We start from the raw sequence: 22,129 nt of genomic DNA, 5'->3' as shown, positions 1-22,129 counted from the left end.
ATCTATCTGTTTCTGCCTCGCGTATAAGTTCGTTTCATTAACAATAGTAGAAAAAAAATGGTCATCAGCAAAGTAGCAAAAACACTTATATGGAGTAGTTAATTGTACGAAACCAGACATATCCGGGCATTGGAATTTGATTTGATCTTCATGAACTTTCATGCTTTTCTTTTTCCACACTATTTTGCTTATTTCCTCATCCTTCTGTCGCATCTGGACAACATTTCCATCAAATCTCCTGAATATATAACTACTGACCCCTGCGCACGTCTTAAGCCTTTTTGGAGGAGCTGGTGGTGTACTGTCACCATGTAAATTTACACTTGATTCTTCCCTGGCTACGGAAGCTGTAGGCGTAACCAAAGTTAAATTTAGATCTGATACACTTATGCCCAGTTCGCCACAGCCAAAACTGAATTTGTCAACCAAACTGATACCGTCATCTATATCTTCATCATCCGTTGAGACCACGTCATCACTGCCTTCCTCATCTATAACATCAATAGTGTTCAGAAACTCCTCAATTTCTTTTTCAGTCAAACTTGAAACCTTGTTTTGCATTTTTTCTTTCCAACCATTCATTTTAACTCTAAAATTTTCAAAAGAGAGAAGTTCGTTACAAAAGAGTATTCACATGGTAACTGCATGCTGGTGCCTTTAGGCATTGAAACTTTGAAAAGTCACCCTAATGAAGTATACATAAAGCTAATACTTTTGACACCTGAATATCATTGAAAATACATGAAATAAATTACCTGAATTTTTTTATCACTTTCTTTATATAAAATACCAGCGAACAAATACTTAAAAGTTTACACTTTTCACACAACTATTTTATGCATGCTCAATACTCAGTTTCTCGCGGACAACTGCCATTCATTACATAATGGCGAATGAAGTAAAAACTTTGCATATCAAAAAAGAGTCATAAAATTGTATAAAATATCCCCGTTTAACTTTTAAAATAAAAAAGTTACATAATAATTCAAAATTCTATTTCAAAGCAAGCATTGCCTAAAGGCACTGTTATGCACTAGAGGGTTAAACTATTTGTATGTTCTTCACCAAACTTTGTGATTTGAAAACTATATTTTTTTTGCACTGTTATCAATCTGCTTCGATGTCATCTATCTCCATGAACTATGAGCATAAACTTTGAAATAGAAATTTGCATGATCTTTGCAGCAGGTTATATGTAATATACGGACTGAGATCTAAAATAAAAGGGAAATTTGTGCAAATACAAGCAACTACTGTGCATTTATTTTGCAACAAATATTGTTTTATAAAGCCACACGCCTTCTATATACAAACGAGCTTTCTGTCATCATTGGCGCGTACACTTCTGTTAGGTGTTTGGCCGAGCTCCTCCTCCTATTTGTGGTGTACGTCTTGATTTTGTTCCACAAACGGAGGGACCTGTCATCATTAGATTAAAGTATTTTGGGAATAATCCACTCTATGGATGGCTGAGTCTTCATCACCAAAAAGCAGTGCCTCCCATTGCGTACAAAATAAATATTGCGTAGAAAATTGAACTCCTCCTAAATGGTTGGACTGATTTGAATGACATTTTTTAAGTGGATTTGAGTGGATCCCTAGATGAATAAGATTCATAATTGGACCCGGCAGGCAGCACTCAGATCGGGTTTTAGGCAATTTTGTGGACAAATTCATATTCATATTTTTGTAACATATCCGTACGTGCCGCTGAGTTCTAGTTTCTGCTCACTTAAAGTTTCCTTTTATTTCGGATTTGATGCATACATTTAGAGCGGACGTGTAAAAAAATTAAACTGCCAAGATTGAAAACACATTTTGCTACTATTAACTGGAGTGTTGATCTTGAAGTATTAAAATCTGATAAAATTATGATAAACAAACAAAATTTTTTCAACTGCTATTAAAATACTAAGTTGTTCAATGAGTATTGCGGTTCCATAAGAAAGGCCGTTGCTACTAGCCAATTTTTTTTTTTTTTTTTTGTTATATTGGTACCCTTTTTACATCAACGTAGGTGAAGTTTCATTTCAACCTGTCAATTCATTCTTTGCTTACAAGCCATTTAGCATCGACGAGCCATAGTAGTTCCTACAAATCAATTGTCGTGTAGTGACTGAACGATCACTTTTGGAAGGTTTAAAAGCAAACGAAATACGAGGTGTGTTTAAAAAATATCGCGAATTTCGTGTGTTTTCAAAAATTATTTACTTATTCATTAATATCTATTCTGTCCCCTTCAAAGTAATCCCCATGAGATACTATGCACTTGTGTCAACGTCTTTCCCAATTTTCGAAGCACTTCAAAAAATCATTTTTTTTATCTTGTTCAGAAAACTTTTACAATCGACCGAACTGGGTCTTAGTTCATGCGGCAGCTTCCATTCAGATTATTGAGCTTTGGTTTCCACGTCATAACCATAAACCCACGATTCGTCACCAGTTATGACCCTCTGGAGCAAATTTGGGTCATCGCGGACAGAGTCCAACTTCTCATTAGCAATGCTCATCCGATGCTGCTTTTGGTCCAAATTGAGCAGTTTTGGTACGAATTTTGTGACGACCCGTCTCATGCTCAAATCTTTGAAAAAAATCGAATGGCACGAGCCACTCGACATGTCTAGGTCCTCAGCAACTACTCTAACAGTGATTCGACGATTGGACAATACAATTTTCTTCACTTCATCAATTTTTTCTTCTGTTGTTGAAGTGCTCGGGCGTCCGGCACGCTTTTCGTCATTCACATCTTCTCGGCCTTCTGAGAACATTTTCTCCCACCGATAAACGTTGCTTTGGTCCAAAGTAGCTTCTCCGTATGGCACAGTCGACATTCGAAATACATCCGCGCACTTAATTTCGTTTTTCACACAAAATTTGATACAGGCCCTTTGATCCATCTTTTTGAATAGGTGAAAATCGAAGACGAGCCGAAACACGTGCATGCAATGCAGCTGTCAACAATTAACTGAACATTCAAAATGCCGAACTCGTCGGCATGAGTGAGAGACATGAGTACCAACATCGGCACTTTTTGAATACACCTCGTATATGAAGGAATGTTGAAAGTGTATGATGACTTTTCGCCATCAATTAGTACAGTAGAGACCTTGAAGACGATCCACGTCAAGGACGTCCAGCAACACCAGAAATCGTTGAAAAAATACATGAAAAGGTATTGGAAAGTCGTCGCGTGACTGAAAGAGGTTTAGTAGAAGCCCTAGGCATCTCATTGGGCAGTTTAAGTCATAGTTTGATAGGAATATTGGGTTTCGAAAAGCTGTGGGGGCAATGGGTGCATCAGTAAAAGTTATCAGAAAAAAGCTCCCGTCGTTTCTATTTTAGCTCAGTCTTATTTATTTTGGACTTCTCCTTGTAGTCACTCTCGACATGATCTTCGAATGTTGTAATTTCGGCAAACGTGGCATTCAATGGAAACAAAATGAAAAGCTTGGATTACGCGGATGACGTACTTTTGTTGTTCGCTAGCCACAACGAAATGCAAGGCATGTTAAACATCAAAATATGCAGCCGTTGTATATCAATAACGACACTCTTGATGAAGTGGAGTAATTTGAGTACCTAGGCAGCGTTCTTTCGCCTGAAGGGGGTACCTCGGCGGATGTAAATAATCGCCTAAGCAAGGCTAAGCGAACTTACGCTCATCTTTCGAAAGTATGAAAGTCCGCCACAATTAAGCCACAAAATGAAACTTTTTTAACGCTTGTGTAAAAACCGGGCTCCTTTACGGTAGCAAGACGTGGCACACAACAAAAACCATTATACAAAAGATGAACATTGCACATTCGGCCTTGGAATGGACCCGATCGGTACAAGCAACACAGACCGTCCAAAAACTACGTAGAGACGTACAGTCAATAATGGAACATCCAAATCGTTTAGCGAAATACGATACATGGCTCGTAATAGAGACGGCTGGAAATGTTTTATAGATAGGCTAAGTTCCTAATTTTATAATGCAAATTATATTTAACTAAATCACGCCAACAAGCAGATGGGTATTTTTGGTCGATTTTGTGGAAAAGGGTAAAAATACGAGGGGTGCCTTTTATATGTCGGGATTAGAGAACAAAAAGAAATTTTAATCATCGAAAATCACTTTATTGTTTTTCAAAATATTTTCCATGAAGATCTATACACTTTTGCATGCGTTTGAACCAATTGTCAAAGCACTTTTGCCACTCTGAATGAGGTACCTCCAAAACATGCATTCTGAATGCCGCAACCGCTTCTTCAGGTGTCGAAAAACGTTGACCTCTCAGTTTGTTTTTACGTACGGGAATAAAAAGAAGTCATTCGGTGCCAAGTCAGGACTATACGGCGGATTACCCATTAATTCGATGTTTTGGGTGCTCAAAAATGCAGTTGTTTGAGCCGATGTGTGAGAGCTCGCATTGTCCTGGTGAAGAGTGATCCGTCTTTGGCGATTGGTTTTCCTAATTTCTTGGAAGGCAACTGGCAAACAAATGGTTGTGTACCACTCAGAATTTACTGTTCTGCGTTGTTCTAGTGGTATGGTTGCGACATGTCCAGTTTTTCCGAAAAAACAGGCGACCATTTGATTGGAAGTACTTCGTGCGCGAACAACTTTTGTTGGATTTGGCTCATCTTCAAACACCCATACAGTCGACTGCTGTTTACTTTCGGGCACATATGCGTAAATCCATGATTCAAGCCCCGCGATCGTATTTTTTGAGCATTTGCTTCGACCAATCGACACGAGCCTTTTTTTGAGCGATTGACAAATTGTGTGGGATCCAACGCGAACAAATTTTTTTGACAGTCAAATGTTTATGCAATATTGTATGTATGCTGGTCCCACTAATGCCTAAGATTGTCTCAATCTCACGATAGGTCACATGACGATGTTGCAATATCAGTTCGCGCACAGCATCAATGGTTTTCGGAACAACAACTGATTTTGGACGACCTTCACGAAATTCGTCGTGGAGTGAACTACGACCACGATAGAATTCACTATACCATCGATAAACACTGGTCCTTGATGGAGGTTCATCGCCAAAAAATGAATTAAGTTCATCCATGCAATGTTGCTGAGTTAATCCACGTCGAAAGTTGTAAAAAATAATCGCACGAAAATGTTCACGATTTAATTCCATTTTTGGACCGAGATGAATCTTTTAAGTTACTGTAAACAACACAAATAGCGCTGGTATTTCAAAACGTTCTGAGTACGTAAAAGCCAAAAAATGTCAAACTTTGCGATACAGCTGTCAGTTGCCAGATTGCAACACCAGGGTTGCCAAATCCCGAAATATAAAAGGCACCCATCGTATAACTGGTTAAATTGGAGCACAAAAATATTTGCTATGCAATTCTATTAATATATAAATATCTTAAAACACAAGAAAGTAAATAATTGGCGCGTACACTTCTGTTAGGTATTTGACCGAGCTCCTCCTCTTATTTGTGGTATGCCACAAATGGAGAGACTTACAGTTTAAAGCCGACTCTGAACGGTATGTATTTTTTAAATTTTTATGAAGAGTTTTTTCGCGGCAGAAATACACTCGGAGGTGTGCCATGGCCTGTCGAGAGGCGACCGCTATTAGAGAAAACTCTCTACCACTTTCTTGTTCCATTCGAACCTACAGTATGCGTTATAGTACTTATAAGTAAGGAAAATAAGCAAAAAATTTGGAATATTTAATAAAAACGTCGCCTTTACTACCTTCACGACCTCCACACTTTAACGACCATTTTCAAATAAATTATGAACACCCACATCAGATTACAAATATCTACCACCCATCACATTTTTTTACTCCGCAAATTCTCTAACTTAACACTCAGTACGAGTACCAAAGCATCGACTCATCGATTTAATTTTAACATCGAAATCAATTCACTGTTGCAGCGAATAATAATAAGCGTGGCGCGGAAAATTCACGCTCAAACTCCAGCAATCAACCGAAGCAAAGCAGCATTGCCAATACATTAGCCTAATTCAAGTCATAAATTGCACGTGGGCTACCGGGCAATTCAGGTATGGAAAAATAGCAATTTCCCTGCCCAATTCAGCACTCCCGCGGGAGCTCTTTAAATTCTACCGTTACACCTCAGCGAATCTGACCAAAGTGAATGTGCGCATCACACATTGACGCCGCAAATTGAAAACCGGAAAAAAACTTAAAATTCAATTTGTATTGACGGTACTACCTACACCTTGGTACGAACCAAAAGCGTGAAGCTGCGGCAGAGTGTCTGCGAAAATTTTCATTTAACGAAAGCACCTACAAATTTTGCCACTCACATACAGCATCACGGCTTCTATCGGCAGGCTTGGCAAAGCTCTGGAGAATGGCGAAAAGGTTGAAATGCGAAAAGGTAGAGAAAAAAATTAACAAGTTCTAGCAGAACTTTGTTGAATTCACAACAACAAAGTGCTTTTAAAACGCAGCAATTTTAAAAATTGATAGAAATAGCAAAAATTGAGTGGACACAGCTACATTACTCGTATACACACACACACTCATACACACACGGAAATAGAGGAGAAGAAGCAGTAATGTGAGTAAGGGTATGTAGGCAATGCATCGTTTAGATTTGTTTGGTAGGCATTTGCTACAAGCCGCACATCAACACCCAAAAATGGCAGAGGGAAATCTCAGAAACACCTGTATTGTGTGAGGTTGAAATGGAAATCGGCAACCAGTAAATAGCGGACAACCGCAGGGTAGCCAACGCAGCGGTCAACCCATCCACCATGCCACCAAATTACCCGGCGGCCAAGCGCTAGACTGAGATGGCGAATTCCGCCACATTGTCTTCACTGTACAGCCATGAATTTCCAACCCTGTAGGCAAATCGAAAATGGGAAGTAAATACTTACAGATGTGACCTACCACAAGGTACAGAATATATTCGATTTTGTATAGGCGATATTGGGTTGTCTCGTGAGATAATCTTTAAGTAAGGTCAGATGACAAAGCGAGGAGGGACACACTTGCGTAGCTGAGAATGAAACTTTTCGATATCATTATGAAGAAACTAGAGAAAGGAAAAATAAAGCATAGAGATAAAATACAAGCGATGAATGGTTTGAAATTGTGGAAAAGAAAACGTTACATGCTAATAAGAAAGTCCCTGAGAGCTCCTCAGGTTGAGTCAGTAAATGAGAAACAAATTGTCTATGCTTACGTCTTCCGAAATCAGAATATCTTCTGAAGAATCTGTGAAATAATTTCACCTTAGGTTAGGTTAGGTTAGGTTAGGTTAGGTTGAAGCGGTTGTCCCTTGTAGGACGCACTCAAGCTCATGGCCCATTGTAATGCCGCGTGTGGAACTAGCCCTTATGCCTCCTGAAACCAATGTGTACTATTCAAAAATTTCGCAAGATCCTTAATTTCGACAAAGCCGTCATTCGTTAAAGAAATGTCCGCCCAAAATGGCGAGTCTACGTCTGGATAGAGCAGGACAGTATCACAGAAGGTGCGGGATCGTCTATTCCTCGTCTAGACAACTTCTGCAGAAGACATGTGTTTGCACACCCATTCTCTGGGCGTGCCTACCGATTACGCTGTGCCCCGTAATAACGGAAATCATTGAATTGAGACTATACTTACCTCTTCTTAGTAGAAGTTCTATGCGTTAAGCATTGAGAGTCGGCCACATCTGTGGGGCTATTTTGCAAGTGGCTTCGTTACGCCATCTTTCATTCGCTACTCTTACGATTTCCTGTATTTCTATGTACTCATCAGACAATTTGGTACCGATTTTCACTAGTTCATCGGCTCTGCAGTTCCCCTCAGTGTCGCAATGGCCAGAAACCCATGCTATCATTAGGTGAAATGACTCGGCCATCTCGTTAAGAGATGCGCTGCATTTCATTACTACCTTGGAGGTTGTCGACTGTTTTGTGAGGGATTTTATCGCCGCCTGGTTGTCAGTGAAAACGTAGTTATCATCTCCAGGTATCGCATCACACTGTACCAGTGTCACAGCTCTCGTTATTACCATCCGTTAAGCTTGAAAGACACTACAGTAGTTGGAAAGTCGAAAACTGAAGGAGATCCCCAGATGTTTGGAATATACACCTCCGCCCGTCCTACCCTCGAGCTTTAAGCCATCTGTATATACATGAATGGACTCGCCACGTCCCGTTCCCACTCTTCCCTCGAGGGTAGGAGGGTCACGAACGTTGTAGTGGCAAGTACTCGTATAGGCGGAACTGTATAGTCACCCTATCTTGATAACCCCAACGAGCCATCTAGGATTTTAACGTGGTCATAGTCTGTGTTTGACCACTTACTTAAAGTGCTCAGCCTTATTGCTGCACTGCGCGCAATGTACTTTGCCTGCAGGTCTACCGGAAGGAAGTTTAATATCACATATTGTGCTTTTGATGGTGTGGTTGACATTGCACCGGTTATAAGAACAGATGCAAGTCTTTGGACCCTGTCAACTCTTTTCATGTCCACGCCCTTCTCCAGGGCGATACCGTAGTAGAGAATTGGTCTAATTACTGCTGTGTGCAACCAGTGTATCATTTTGGGTTTCAAACCCCATTTTTTCCCAATGAGCCTTCCGCAGGAGTATAGCTCCGTCGTAGCTTTGCGTACTCTGTCTGCGAGTGAGAGCCCCCAATGCAGCTTCCTATCCAGTACAAGTCCTAGATTTTCTGTTACCTTAAGGGGTTTTCCCTCGAAAAGTATTTGTTGACGAACAGGAGTTCTATGTTTTCTGCTGAACAGTATCAGTTCCGTTTTTTCCGGATTTACTTCTAGTCCTCGACTTTTGCACCATAGTGATAGTCTGTTGAGAGCTCTTTGTTGGAGATCGCACATAGTTGGAAGGGGTTTGCCAGAGATTGCTATTACAATATCATCGGCATATGAAATTATCTTACCAAACGAGAGACGTAGCTTCGTTATCGCCAGGAAATTTCTTGAATGTACCTATACTGATCAGGTAACCAGGTGGCACTAGCAACACTGATGATCAAGGTTTTCGCCCAGCGCTTCAAGAGTGGATACGAGTTCCATCTGGCCAAGAAACCGCAAGAACCCGCATTCTCATTGTGCACAGAGAGACAACCTCAAGTGTGGCCTACCTTGCCGGTTTATCGGCTACTCAGTTTCTAGCATAGGTACTACTGTGGTATGGTGGACATATTATTGCGAAGTATTGAGATGATTTCAGGCACTCCCTGATCCTGTTGAATCGCTCCTTCAGGGAGCAATGAGAATAAATATGTATCTTCCTAAAAGGGTATTAGACTTGTAAATGGCCCATCGACTGTTTCCTTGATGGCAGCTGCCTCTGCTTCATAGCCGGAAGCCTAAAGTTAGAAAGCCAATGAAAAAACTTGTACTAGAAATATTACGTTCTGAGTAAAATGGTAGTTAAAATGTTTAATTATTCAGAAGTGAAGCCAAAACCCACTCTTAAATACACCGAAGTTACACCTCTTTCCCTTTTCCAGCTAGCCTCGATAGTAGCACTTAGCGCCCTCGCCGATTCAAGTAGTTCTTAGCTAAATACTTCCACAGCAACAAAAGGACTATAGTATCAAAAGGTTTACTAGTTGATTACTAGTTGAGCGTTCAGTTTTTCGGCGTTGTCATATTCTGATCCAGCTGCTCCCGAACTGTGCTTTACTGCGAGTACGCGACGTTATAAGTGAGCATACGGGAATTTCTAGATCAAAAATGTTTCTCTTGATGTTCATCACAGCTGCTAACAATATTAAAAATCATATATATCATAAATTGCTTATGCCTGCTAAAATTCTAGCGCTTCAAAAGAAATTAATTTACTTGATGGTAGTAAGTACCCATTTTGACAAATACATTCCAGAGAATTTTGAAGAATAACACTCTGTTAGAGAATCATTTCCATTGACAGTTGAATTTAGTAGCCTGAACTATATCTGTTTCCTAGCATAAAACATTGAACAAAATCATGTTTTGGAAGAAGTGTACCACGGTTGTCCCCGCGCGAAAGTAATGGAAGTCGAGAGCTCAACTATGACATAGCGGCTACAGTTGGAGTTACTCAATCAACCACTTTCTGCTATTCCAGTCAGTAAGAAAAGAAGGGCCTACCTTAGTTACAATTCAAGGTTTAAGTTCCTTTCCGGGTACTTTAAAGAATGTTCGCAAATTGGTAAATATTAAAGCCAAAGCAGTTCGTTCGGGCAAATATCAGTTTATGAGTAAGGCATAGTACTCCGTTCCCATTGCGAGTGAAATAGCCATCAAAGTCCATATAAAGTTCTTGGGCGTGAACTCTGTGTGAAATTTCACACTGTACTCAGTTCAGTCCGTGGAAAAGCTCACAACATGTTGCCAACCAATACTCTCTTCTTCTCTTCTTAATTGGCACGGTAACCTCTTACGCGATTTTGGCCGAGTTTAACAAAGCGCACCAGTCGTTTCTTTCTCGTGCTAACCGGCGCCAGTTGGACACACATCCCCTGATCTTTTCAACGCAAAGGAAGCCTTCCTCTTCCTCTACTACCACCAGCTGGTACTGCATCGAATACTTTCAGAGCCGGAGCGTTTGTATCCATTCGGACAACATGACCCAGCCAGCGTAGCCACTGGATCTTTATTCGCTGCGCTATGTCTATGTCGGATTAGGGGTAGTCAGAATTTTCAAAGAATTGGATTTTTTTTTGCATTTTCTTACGCAATAATATCTTAAAAATATTGGGTGAAAAATTCAAGTGAATCCGTCAAATACTTTTCGAGTTATTCAACAATCAACAAAGGGCGCTCGGGCGCTCCAGAATCGATAACAAAACTTTAAATTCATTTTTTTCAACTGGTGATCACTGTAACTTAAAAACCACTTGGTGAATTTCAATAAAATGTATACTGCTTTTGAAAAACATAAAACTCTCGTGCCTCGTTAAAGGATTTTTTTTTCAAAAATTTTTATTTTTTTTTAAACTAAATTTACGGTTTTTTCTCGGAAATTTTAAAAATATTTACTGAGGCCGCCGTATTGTTAATTTTGAAAAGAAAAGCTTCGATCAGGCACAAAATTATCTATTAATAAAACTAATTTCTCTTGTCTAATTGATTTTGGGTGAGTCTCCAAGGACTTGTGATGATCACCGCAAGGGACTTCAGGAGAAACGGGCTCCACACAAATAGCGATAACTTTTACAATAATAATTTTTTTTTTTTTTGAAATTTCGCTAAAGCCAAGTCGAAACATGATGAATTAATGCTATGTTTTTATTTTTGTAAAAGAAAGTAATGGACTAGCAAACCAAAATTATTGAAAATCAACGTTTTTTCGCGCCTCTGACTACCCTTAACCCCTTAAATTTAAATGCTTAAATTGTATTTGCTATTCATGAAAAGTGACAGTTCATTGAGTTTAAAAATTGTGTTCAAATTGAAATTCAACAAAAATTGTAAAAATCTTCCTAAAAACAACAAGCTTGCTTTAAACGTGATAAACCTTTTACTTCATAACCACAATTTTTGGATTTAAGGCAGGAATCTATAAGTAATGAAAATATCCATGAATCCAATTAGAGAAAGAAGGTGTTTTTATTGCCTCAAGTCGGCATCCGCTACGCAAGGAGTTTCTTCCTATAGTGACAATTTTTTTATTATAAATTTTTCTTTTCCGATTTATTTACTTTTAACAATAACTACTGTCGATTGCTCACGTGAAATAAATTGGAATTGCCAACGAAATTTCACGACTGTGAGCAAATATGGTTCCCTTGGCCAAGAACTTGAGAATAGCCCCCTATTACTTTTCGACGAAACCGTCTTTAACTTTTCATGAATGTGCACGAAATTACAAAAAAAGTTCACACCTTTCATCTTAATAAAACCCTAAATAAGAAAGGCAAATGGCCGGCACTTCAACCTTAAAGGTATTTTATGTGCGAGCACTAAGGGGGTATTCTAGTGTACATAGAAATTCCAAAAAATCGTTTTTTTTTATATTCTCAAAGCTTAACCTTTTAAGAATATGTCCTTAAACAGATTTCTTAAAATTTTAATCATCTTCAGAGATATAGCTATTTTAGTGTCACGACTTCTAAACTGGCTCAGCTGGAACGCCACAGGGCGTAATTGCACCCCAAACTTTAAACGCGTTTTTCTCGAAACCATATATTTCAAAATGTTTACCTTGATTTCTCAGGTTCTACTTAACCGATTTACTTGAAATTTGGTGTAGACTTTTTCAACATACATATATATCTATCGTACTTACTATAGGGTGGGCCTTGTAAAATTTGCTTTTTGAATCGGCTATAAAAAAACGAATGAATATTTTTTTCAAACTTTTGACGTGATAACGTCTTATAATTCGATTTAGCCGGCTGCACGCACGAAAAAATATGTCGTTACCTTGCTCATTTGTCGTTACCTTGCTCATTTTTCGTTACCTTGCTCATTTGTCGTTACCTTGCCCATTGCCGTTACCTTGAATGAACTGCAAGCGAAAGCGCGGAACGAACGACAAAGCAAACAAAGCAAACGAAAGGCAACGTTCGACATCTTGCTCTCTCCTATTTAAGTGAGCGTATATATGTATGTATATGCGCAAATGTACATATATAAATTCCCGTATTTGTATTTGCATATGCCTTCTTATTGATTATTATTAATTTGATTTACTTGAAGAATTTAAAATAAAACCAAGTTTGTTAATAATACCTGTTGTCTTAATGTTATTATTATTAATTTTTTTATTATATATGAAGGAAAAAATGTATGATATATTAATATTTACCATATACCTTATAAGATATGTTGTATACTAATATATGTATATAAACATGCATATACATATACAATTTCGCGCAATTTTCAAAAAGAACAAATCTATATGTAAAGATACATACAAATCACATGGGCATATCAAATATACGAATATATTCCGTACGCAAGCAAATGTAAGCTAATGTGCTTGAACTGCAAGCGAGAGCGCGGAACGAACGACAAAGAGCACAATCGGTCCCCGCGTTCGGCAACGTTCGACATCTGGCTCTGTCCTACTTGAGTGAGCATATATATGTATGTATATGTGCATTTGTATATAAATTCACATACTTGTATTTGCATATGCCTTCTTCCTGTGTGCATGGTAATGAACCATTTCTCTGTTGAGAATAGGACGATCATAGAAAAAGTAGGAAATGAAAGGGAGTGTTTCGAGTGTAAAGTGTCTTGAAAAAGGCAAATCGATGATGGTGCCTCTTAGTGTTGTTGACTTATTAACGTCTGATGTACAATCGAAATTGAAGATATCTTTCATGAATTTGATAAATGTTTCGTCATTTTTCACGTTTGTGTAAATGTAACTTGACCTATTCCATTGTAATTCCATTTACCTCCTCCTCTATATCCATACAAAATATTTATCAAACAAATAAAATTAAAATTTTGTTTTAAAAATTGCAACCATTCCATCAATATTTTCTTATGACGTTGTCACGTTAAACTATCGTCAGTAAACCGACTTTACAGACAACCTCTTTTTTTTTAATTTTAAAGATTGAACATTGTCATTTATGAATAAAAACTAATATCGTTCAAATGACTGCCACGACTGGCTTTACAGTAGGCCAGTCGATCAACCCAATTTTTAAGCACATTTTCGATTGTTTGGGCTCCAATTTCATGAATGGCAACTTCGATTTCGTGTCTTAAAGCATCAATCGTCTCTGGATGGTTTGCATAGCATTTGTCCTTAACGGCTCTCCACAAAAAAGAAGTCCAACAGGTTTAAATCACAGCTCCGAGGCGGCCAATTGATATCGGAATTTCGACTGATTATTCGGTTTTCAAAAACGGTAGCCAAAAGTTCGAGTGTAACTTTGGCAGTGTGACAAGTTGCACCGTCCTGTTGAAACCAAATGTCGTCCATGTCATCCTCTTCAATTTTTGGAAACAACTCGTTGAGATTATTGGAACGCTTGCAGTCGTGGTAGGTGTGGCGCGCAATTTTTTTTAACCCCCCCACTTCAACAACTTATAACTTTTTGAGTTTTTCGTTTTTTGAGATTTTTAATTTTTGTATGTATTTTCAAAACATTAATAAATATCTTTTTAAAAAATGAATGTTAAAAATATTTTTTATTTAAAGCACCTGAAAAAACACCTCAAATGCATTCCTCTACACTAGAATACCTCCTTAATATAAAGGGTCTTTCGCAAAATGCATCTAGATGTTATTTTAAAATAATTTAAATTCTTTCAAATTTCACTACTTTTGTTCAAAATTAAAAATGGCATCATTTAAATATCCACATCTACAGGTTAAATCCGGCAAACAGTCAATTAGTGAATGCCTATTTGTTGAGATCGTCGAGATATTGGATATCGACGGTGAAGGTTGTTCAGCAACACCTTGCATTACAGCAGCCATTTTCTCAACAGAATGTTAAATTTTTGGTCCATCGGTGTATCTGCCTCATTCCTCTATCCTCTACAGAACCAGAGCGTTTATTCGCACCAAATAGTCACGAATTTTGCGATATGCTGTTCTTAAAGATTGGCCATTTTCATAATAAGTTTAAACTTTGACCTTTTTAAAATAATTTAGGCACATACTTTAAAACCGTTGCTTAGCGGTCACTACTCCTTAGCGTTCTTTACATTATTTCGCAATCGGAGCCTAATTATTTTGAAAAAAACTGGATTTCGAATAAAATTTTGTCAGACTTATTCCTTCTATTATTTTTCCTTATATTCTTTCAATGATAAGCATTGTGTGGCGAGATAATTTAAAGTCTTTAAATCACGCAAAAAAATCATGCAGCAAAATTTTGGGAAACTCCTCCGTTAATAGAATTTAAAGGAGAAGCAACGCGAACTAGGAAGCGTCAGTTCCTTGCAAGTAATTAATGTTCCTAGCGGCCTTTTTTCAATATGTAGTTAGAAATGTTAGTGTGCGTATGTATATTTACACTTCATACTTTTTGAACCTGAGTACATTGATTGCAACTGATTGAATTGCAACTTTTATCGGCATTCTCTCTCCCTTCATTTTGGATTATTTTATTTTTTCTTATTGTTTCCTTAGTCGACGTACGAGTATTACATATAAAACCACAGTTTTATGGCCGCAATCATGTAAAATAGATTCGCATGTAAAATTTTGTATTCACTGCAACAACGGGAAAAGCAATCAAAGAGTTTTGGACACTAGTTACAAACTTTCAAGAAACATCGGCTGGAATGAACATCGATGCCGAAATTCTTTTATTTTTCCATAGAAGTTCGAAGTGCTGAAAGTAATTGGTTTATCCCATAGAATTCCATATCAATTCAACTATGGAATGAAACTTAATTTATTATATGGGATTTATATTTAGTAATTAATAATCAGCTCCTAGCAAATCAGTTAAAAGAAAAGACTCTAACTCAGTGACCAATGTAGAATTCTCTATTAGCAGACTACAGCAGGACAAATTCGACGCCTCAATACCGCTCATACTTGTAGGGAAAGCACTACGCTACGATGCAGCTTAAGTACTTAGAATAAAAGTTAAATAAACGCTTTTAATATATATACCTTCTGTCAAAAAAGTACCGAGAATTGTTCAATAAAACGAAAAATAATTGTTTAATCATCAAAATTTATCTTTTCGCCTTCAAAATAGGCTCCGTTCAAAGCAATACGCTTATGCCAACGATTAGTCCAGTCACCAAAGCACCTTTAAACGCGTTTGAAGAGATGTTCTTCAGCTCCTTCAGCGAATTTTCCTTAATTGCTTCTATCGACTCAAAGCGGGGCCCTCGAAGGCGCAATTTATGTATTGTGAAAGGGAAAAAATCACAGGGGGCTAAGTCCGGTGGTTGTTCGATGATATTTGTCGAGTTTTTGGTCAAAATAGTCTTTACAATATGAGCCTTGTGAGACGGTGCGTTATCTTGGTGCAAGATCCATAAGTTTTCTTTGAACAAATTGGGCCGTTTCCTACGCACATTCTCTCATGATGATCAAAGAAAACGAGTAGCATGGTTTTCACTTTTGACCGACTTTGGCGTGGTTTTTTGGGTTTTAATTCATGTGGATTGGGCCATTCAGCCACCTGTTGACTGGTTTGTTTATCAAACTCATATATTCACGTCATCATCACCTGTTATGATGCGCTGGATAAGCATTGGATCCGATATCACTTGCTCAAGCATGTCTTCAGCCACCTTCTTTCAATGAATTTTTTTAAAGAAATTCAACTCTCTTGGAACGGATCGAGCAGCCACGCGTCTCATGCCCAATTGATGATGTAACATGTTGCGAATTGATTCGTTAGACACGCTAAGGTCACGAGCTACCTCACTCAAATTTAAATGATGGTTTTCCAGCACCATTTCCTTGATTTTTTCGACGTTTTCATCCGTCGAAGACGGTGATCGGCAACCAGATCGGGGCAAATCTTTCACGACTTCTCGGCCTTCTGCAAAAGTCTTATACCACTCATATACCATGCCAGCGCGCTTTTTAAATGAACAATGCCCTATAATTTTTTGACAGAATGTACATATGTATATATTAGTTCGTTACTTGACGTTAAGTTAGATTTTCTACTTTCATTCGAATAAAATTGCGGTTGAGGCTCATTGATTTTTTTTAAATTTTAGCTATTCATTCTTAATACATACGACCCAAGTATGTATGTATAGTCGTCTAAGTCTTGCGAAAACCATATAGCGTCAAAGAAAATGCTATTTAGCACCCTTATCCTCCTAAAAATTTGTGCACAGTAAATCATCGATGATACTTATGGCAACCAAATGTCGTCTTCATGGACAGTGGCCCGTAATTAGTCCTTGCAGGACTCATAGCTCACCCAGCTCGGTATCAGAATGAAGCTACTACCGCCCCTTCAGGTTGTTTCAAAAACCACTTGGTACAGTGCCACAATAGCAGTTTTAATAAGCATTGTTAATGAACACTTTGATAGGGTACATCATATTCCCTCCATACTAGGTCCAAAAATTGACTCCGATCCAATTAGGCGCTCAAACAACTGTTGGTTGTCAATTTACCATCAAGTTCGTTAGTTTGAAAACTACTGTATCTCGGTGCCCTCATTAGTTCAAGATCATTCCACCTTGCAACGAATTTGAGCCCTAACTTACATTCACGGACTATTTTTGAAGATGTGCATGTAATTCCTAATGCTTTTAGGGTAGCTTGTGAGCACCAAGCAGACCTTGATTTTACGGCCTGGACACCTTTCTCCAGTTATTCAGTCTGCCACTTTAACTATAGCAAAGGCTTCCGACTGAAACCATCAGTAAACCTTCTGAAGTTATGGTCCAAATGACATCCGACTTCAATGACTTCAGGGTGAGGAAGTGCGTGCGAGTGATGAAATGAGAGATTTTACCACACCTTTTGCTTCTTCTAACTATGATTTATTTCAATAGATTACACATACGAGGGTGTTCAAAAAGTATAGCGAATTTTGAATTTTCCCAGGTTACGTATACTCGAACTTCGATTTTTTTGTGACGATATGCTGGTACTCATGCCTCTCACTCATGCCGACGAGTTCGGTTGTTGACAGCTGCTTTGCATGCACGTGTTTCGGCTCGTCTTCGATTTCACCTATTCAAAAAGATGGATCGATGAAGAGCGCACATGCATTCCAAATGTTGACTGTGTTATACGGAGAAGTTACCTTGGACCAAAGCAACGTTTATCGGTGGCACAAAATGTTCTCAGAAGGCCGAGAAGATGTGAATGACGAAAAGCGTGCCGGACGCGAGAGCACTTCAACAACAGACGAAAAAATTGATGAAGTGAAGAAAATTGTATTGTCCAATCGTCGAATCACTGTTAGAGTAGTTGCTGAGGACCTAGACATGTCTAGTGGCTCGTGCCATTCGATTTTTTTCAAAGATTTGAGCATGAGACGGGTCGCCACAAAATTCGTACCAAAACTGCTCAATTTGGACCAAAAGCAGCATCGAATGAGCATTGCTAATGAGAAGTTGGACTCTGTCCGCGGTGACCCAAATTTGCTCTAGAGGGTCATAACTGGTGACGAATCGTGGGTTTATGGTTATGACGTGGAAACCAAAGCTCAATCATCTCAATGGAAGAGCTGCCGCACGAACCAAGGCCGAGAACAGCGCGCCAAGTTCGGTCGAATGTAAAAGTGTTGCGTACCGTTTTCTTCGACTGCAGGGGGCGTTGTGTATCATAAGTTCTTGCCGTAGGGTAAAACGGTCAATAAAGAATACTCGTATTACCTGCATGTTATGCGTAATTTGAACGAAGCAATCCGCCAGAAACGCCCGGATTTGTGGAAGAACAAAAATTGACTCTTGCATCACGATAACGTCCCTGCTCTCACATCGTTTCTTGTGCGCGACGTTTTGGCCAAAAACAACACACTAATGATGCCACAGGCACTGTATTCCCCAGATCTGGCCCCCTGTGACTTTTTTTTGTTCCCGAAACAGAAGAGAGCCATGAGGGGACGACGCTGCGCTACGATTGACGAGATAAAGACGGCATAGAAGGAGGAGCTGAACAAGTTAAAAAAGTTAAATTTTGAAGTGGGGACTACTTTGAAGGGGACAAAATAGATTTTTATGTATAAATAAATAACTTTTGAAAAAAACACAAAATTCGCGATACTTTTTGAACACACCTCGTACTTTGGCTGAGCAGCATTGCGACTCTTACGGAAAAGCCAAAAAATGTCTCGATTCATGGATTACCTCAAGAGACGAGGGGTTCTTCCGGTGGGAACAAAAATTTAGGAAAAGCTAATGAAAAACGAGTGGCCGTACCACGAAATTTGTGGGGGCTCTACTCCGTATTTGAGATTGTTTTAATGGACTCCACACTCCGATCCACCGGCCACTAAATAAATTCAAATAAAAACCGTAGGCGAATATGTGTGTACGTAGGTTCAACAAGTTTCCAATGCCATCGGCTCTAGCATGTCTTTTGCAATCCGATAACGAGAAATATGCATGGCCAAATGCATTGCTCTGAAATTTGTAGCTTTGTTTCGTAATGCTTTAAACGATGCTATTGGCAAAGGTAATGTAATACTCTCTCCGGCAGCCAGCCTAATCGTCACCGACCAGTCAAATCAACACAAGACCCTCGAGTGGACAGACAAAGGAAATGCTCACCCGCACTACCAGCTACTCAGCTCTTTTGTTGCGCTAACAATTCAATTAAATATTTGCCTTTGTAGTCTGATAATACCAGCTACTCGCCCATTCCCAGCCAGCAGTCACGTCTTCTTTAAGTTTAAAGGTTCTGCGCCGGCAAGTTGGCTAACTAAAGACCACTGGTGGATGGCAATTGAATAAAAAAATATATTTGTATATATAAGTGTGTCTGTATGTGTATTCGGGTATAAGCGTGCGTGTGTGCGTGTGTGCATGAATTTCTGCGTTCAAGAGAAAATAAAGCAAATTGCCGCATAGGCACATTAATACAAAATCCACAAACGAAGACAATGAAGATGAATTTATAGCTTTTTGGAAATTTTACACTTGATGGCGTCTAATGCGATTTTGTCATACTCCCAAAGAAGCCGAGACCGAAGTCGCAGCAGAAGATGATGTTTTTACTTGTATTGAGCTTACGACAGCAATGCGATGACGAAGGAAACAGAAATTCATTCTAGCGTATTTGAATAATCTTGACTGAGCTGAGCGCAAGCATATTTCATAATTTATCTGCAATAAAACACTGCATGCAAAGAAACACACACACAATCACCCTCATTTAGTTTGCATAGAAATGCAAAATAAATAAGCGGGTCTGCTATAAAAAGAAACCTTAAGCTCGTTACAATCGGCAGTCAGCAACAGCAGCAATAGTAGCAGTAAAGACAGCATATCCTTTCCTATGTATGTACAAACACAGACACATGCATATACTTAAGTAGATAGAAAAGAATATTTGAATGCACATTCGTCGATCCACAATTGAGAGGCTTTCTTACATGCAACCTTTAGACTTTAAGTTTAGGAAATTACCATAATAAAGTGACGCCTTTCAAAAGTGACACCAGATGCGAGTAGTGAACAATTCCTAAACAGCACCTTTTTCTTTCTCTGTCATCTTTGACATTTGAAACTCATTATGAAAATGGCCGAACATTAAGAGCCACATATCGCAAACTTCGGGATTTTTTTGGTGGAAGTAATTGTCCGAATGGGCCGACAATTCAGGCTGGTGAACAAGTTTCAAGAAACTGGTTCGGTCGATAATAAAAATAAAACTGGCATACCAAAAACTAGACGTTCTGTTGAGTAAATCACTGTTGTAACGCAAAGTGCTGCTGAACAACATTCAATATCGATATCTGATTTCTCGACGTTTCTCAACAATTAAACATTCACGGCAATCCACTATTTGCCGGATTTTATCAGCAGACGTGCGCATGGCGCACATTTATAAAGGATGATCAGATTGCAGGTAAAGTGTTTTTCAGTAAGAGCGCTTCAACTTTTTTTTTGAATAAAACACAAACGGTTTGACTTTTTTAACTAATTTTTTTTTTATTATCGAGTTTGAACATATACATTTAAGTGTGAAATTCGATTTTTTTTTTGCATGACCCAATTTTCGACTACTCTTTTGCATAAATCGGCCGAAATTCCAGCAATTTCGCGTTCAATATTGGCTCTGAGCACACAAACCGTCGCCGGCTTGTTACTGTAGACCAAAGATTTCACATAACCCCAAAGAAAATAGTCTAGAGGCGTCAAATCACACGGCGGCCATTCGACCGGTCCATTTCTGGAAATAATGCGCTCATCGAACTTACTCTTCAACAAATCAATTGTAGCGTGTGCTGTGTGGCTTGTGGCCCCGTCTTGTTGAAACCACATGTCGTCTAAGTCCATATCATTCAATTGCGGCCAAAAATAATCATTTATCATGTCGCGGTATCGATTTCCTTTCACAGTAACGTGGCGATCGTTCTCGTCAACGAAAAAATATGGGCCAATTATGCCGCCGGCATGTAAACCGCACCAAACAGTGATTTTTTCGGGATGCAACGGTGCCTTATGAATCACGTGTGGATTGCTTTCTGCCCAGTAACGCATATTTTGCTTATTGACAAAGCCATTGAGCCAAAAGTGAGCTTCATCACTGAAGATGATTTTTCGACTTTAAACTTTCTTAACAGAACACGCATTTTTATAATAAAATTCAATGATTTGCAAGCGTTGCTCAAGTGTGTAGCGTCCCATGATGAAATGTATACTAACGCAGTTTACAAATGACAAGCGAAAAATAAAAAATATTGCGTCGTTCGCCCTCCCTATCGGAAAAAAGTTGAAGCGCACCTATTGAAAAACGCATTACTTTTTCCCAATAGATTTTTTTGACAGATCACGCGTGTCTACTGTCAAACTAAATACATAATTTTTTTCAGTATTCATTGATATTTCAGCATGAAAAGACATTTATCTCAACAACATTAACAAATCGTGCAATTGTATTACGAAGATCTACCAACGAAGATCGGGCCAACTTGTGGTGTTTAGCAATGAGGCCCCTTTTTGGCTTAATGGTTACGTATATACGCAAGCAAACTTATTGTATGATACTTGGGCTAAAGTCATTCAAGAACTACCATTGCTTCCATTGGAAACACCTGTTTGGTGCGGCCTATGGACTGGAGGAATCAGCGATCCATATTTCTTCAAAGACGAGGCTGGCGCGCATGTAACAGTGAAATCGCGCCATGATAAACGACTTCTTGGTGTCGTAATCCGGAAATTGAAACCCTTGATCTTCACAATATTAGATTCCAACAGGACCGGGGTAGTTGCCATACAGCCCGTGAATGAATTTACTGCGTCGTAGTTTCGGTGCGGAATTTACCTCTCACCTCGGACCATTGGATTGGCCAACAAGATCGTGTAATAGCACACCTTTGGTATTTTATTTGTGAAGGTATGTAAAGTCTAAATACTTTGCGGATAAACCAGCTTCGATTGAGGCATTAGAAGTCAACATTACTTAAGTTGCACACAAGATACCGACCGAAGCCCTCGAGCCAGTCATTCAAAATTGATGTTTACGGATGGCCCAATTACGGCGCAGCTGCACCCAGCATTTTAAAGAGATTATCTTTAAAAAATAATGTCATGAATGGTTCTACACAAAAAAA

General features: G+C 38.8%; 1 protein-coding gene across 1 annotated transcript in view; it reads right to left on the bottom strand.

Annotated features, from left to right (window-relative positions):
- Positions 1-561, bottom strand: part of LOC128854978 (uncharacterized) — a 32,653-nt gene extending 32,092 nt beyond the window's left edge. The window contains exon 1 of the mRNA XM_054089513.1: positions 259-561. Within this exon, the coding sequence (XP_053945488.1) occupies positions 259-561 (303 nt within the window). The remainder of the gene's footprint in view (positions 1-258) is intronic.
- Between the last annotated feature and the right edge of the window lie 21,568 nt (positions 562-22,129).

This window comes from Anastrepha ludens, chromosome 2, assembly GCF_028408465.1.
Source record: "Anastrepha ludens isolate Willacy chromosome 2, idAnaLude1.1, whole genome shotgun sequence".
NCBI classification, from domain to species: Eukaryota; Metazoa; Arthropoda; class Insecta; order Diptera; family Tephritidae; genus Anastrepha; species Anastrepha ludens.
This window is presented reverse-complemented; position numbering and strand designations above follow the sequence as displayed.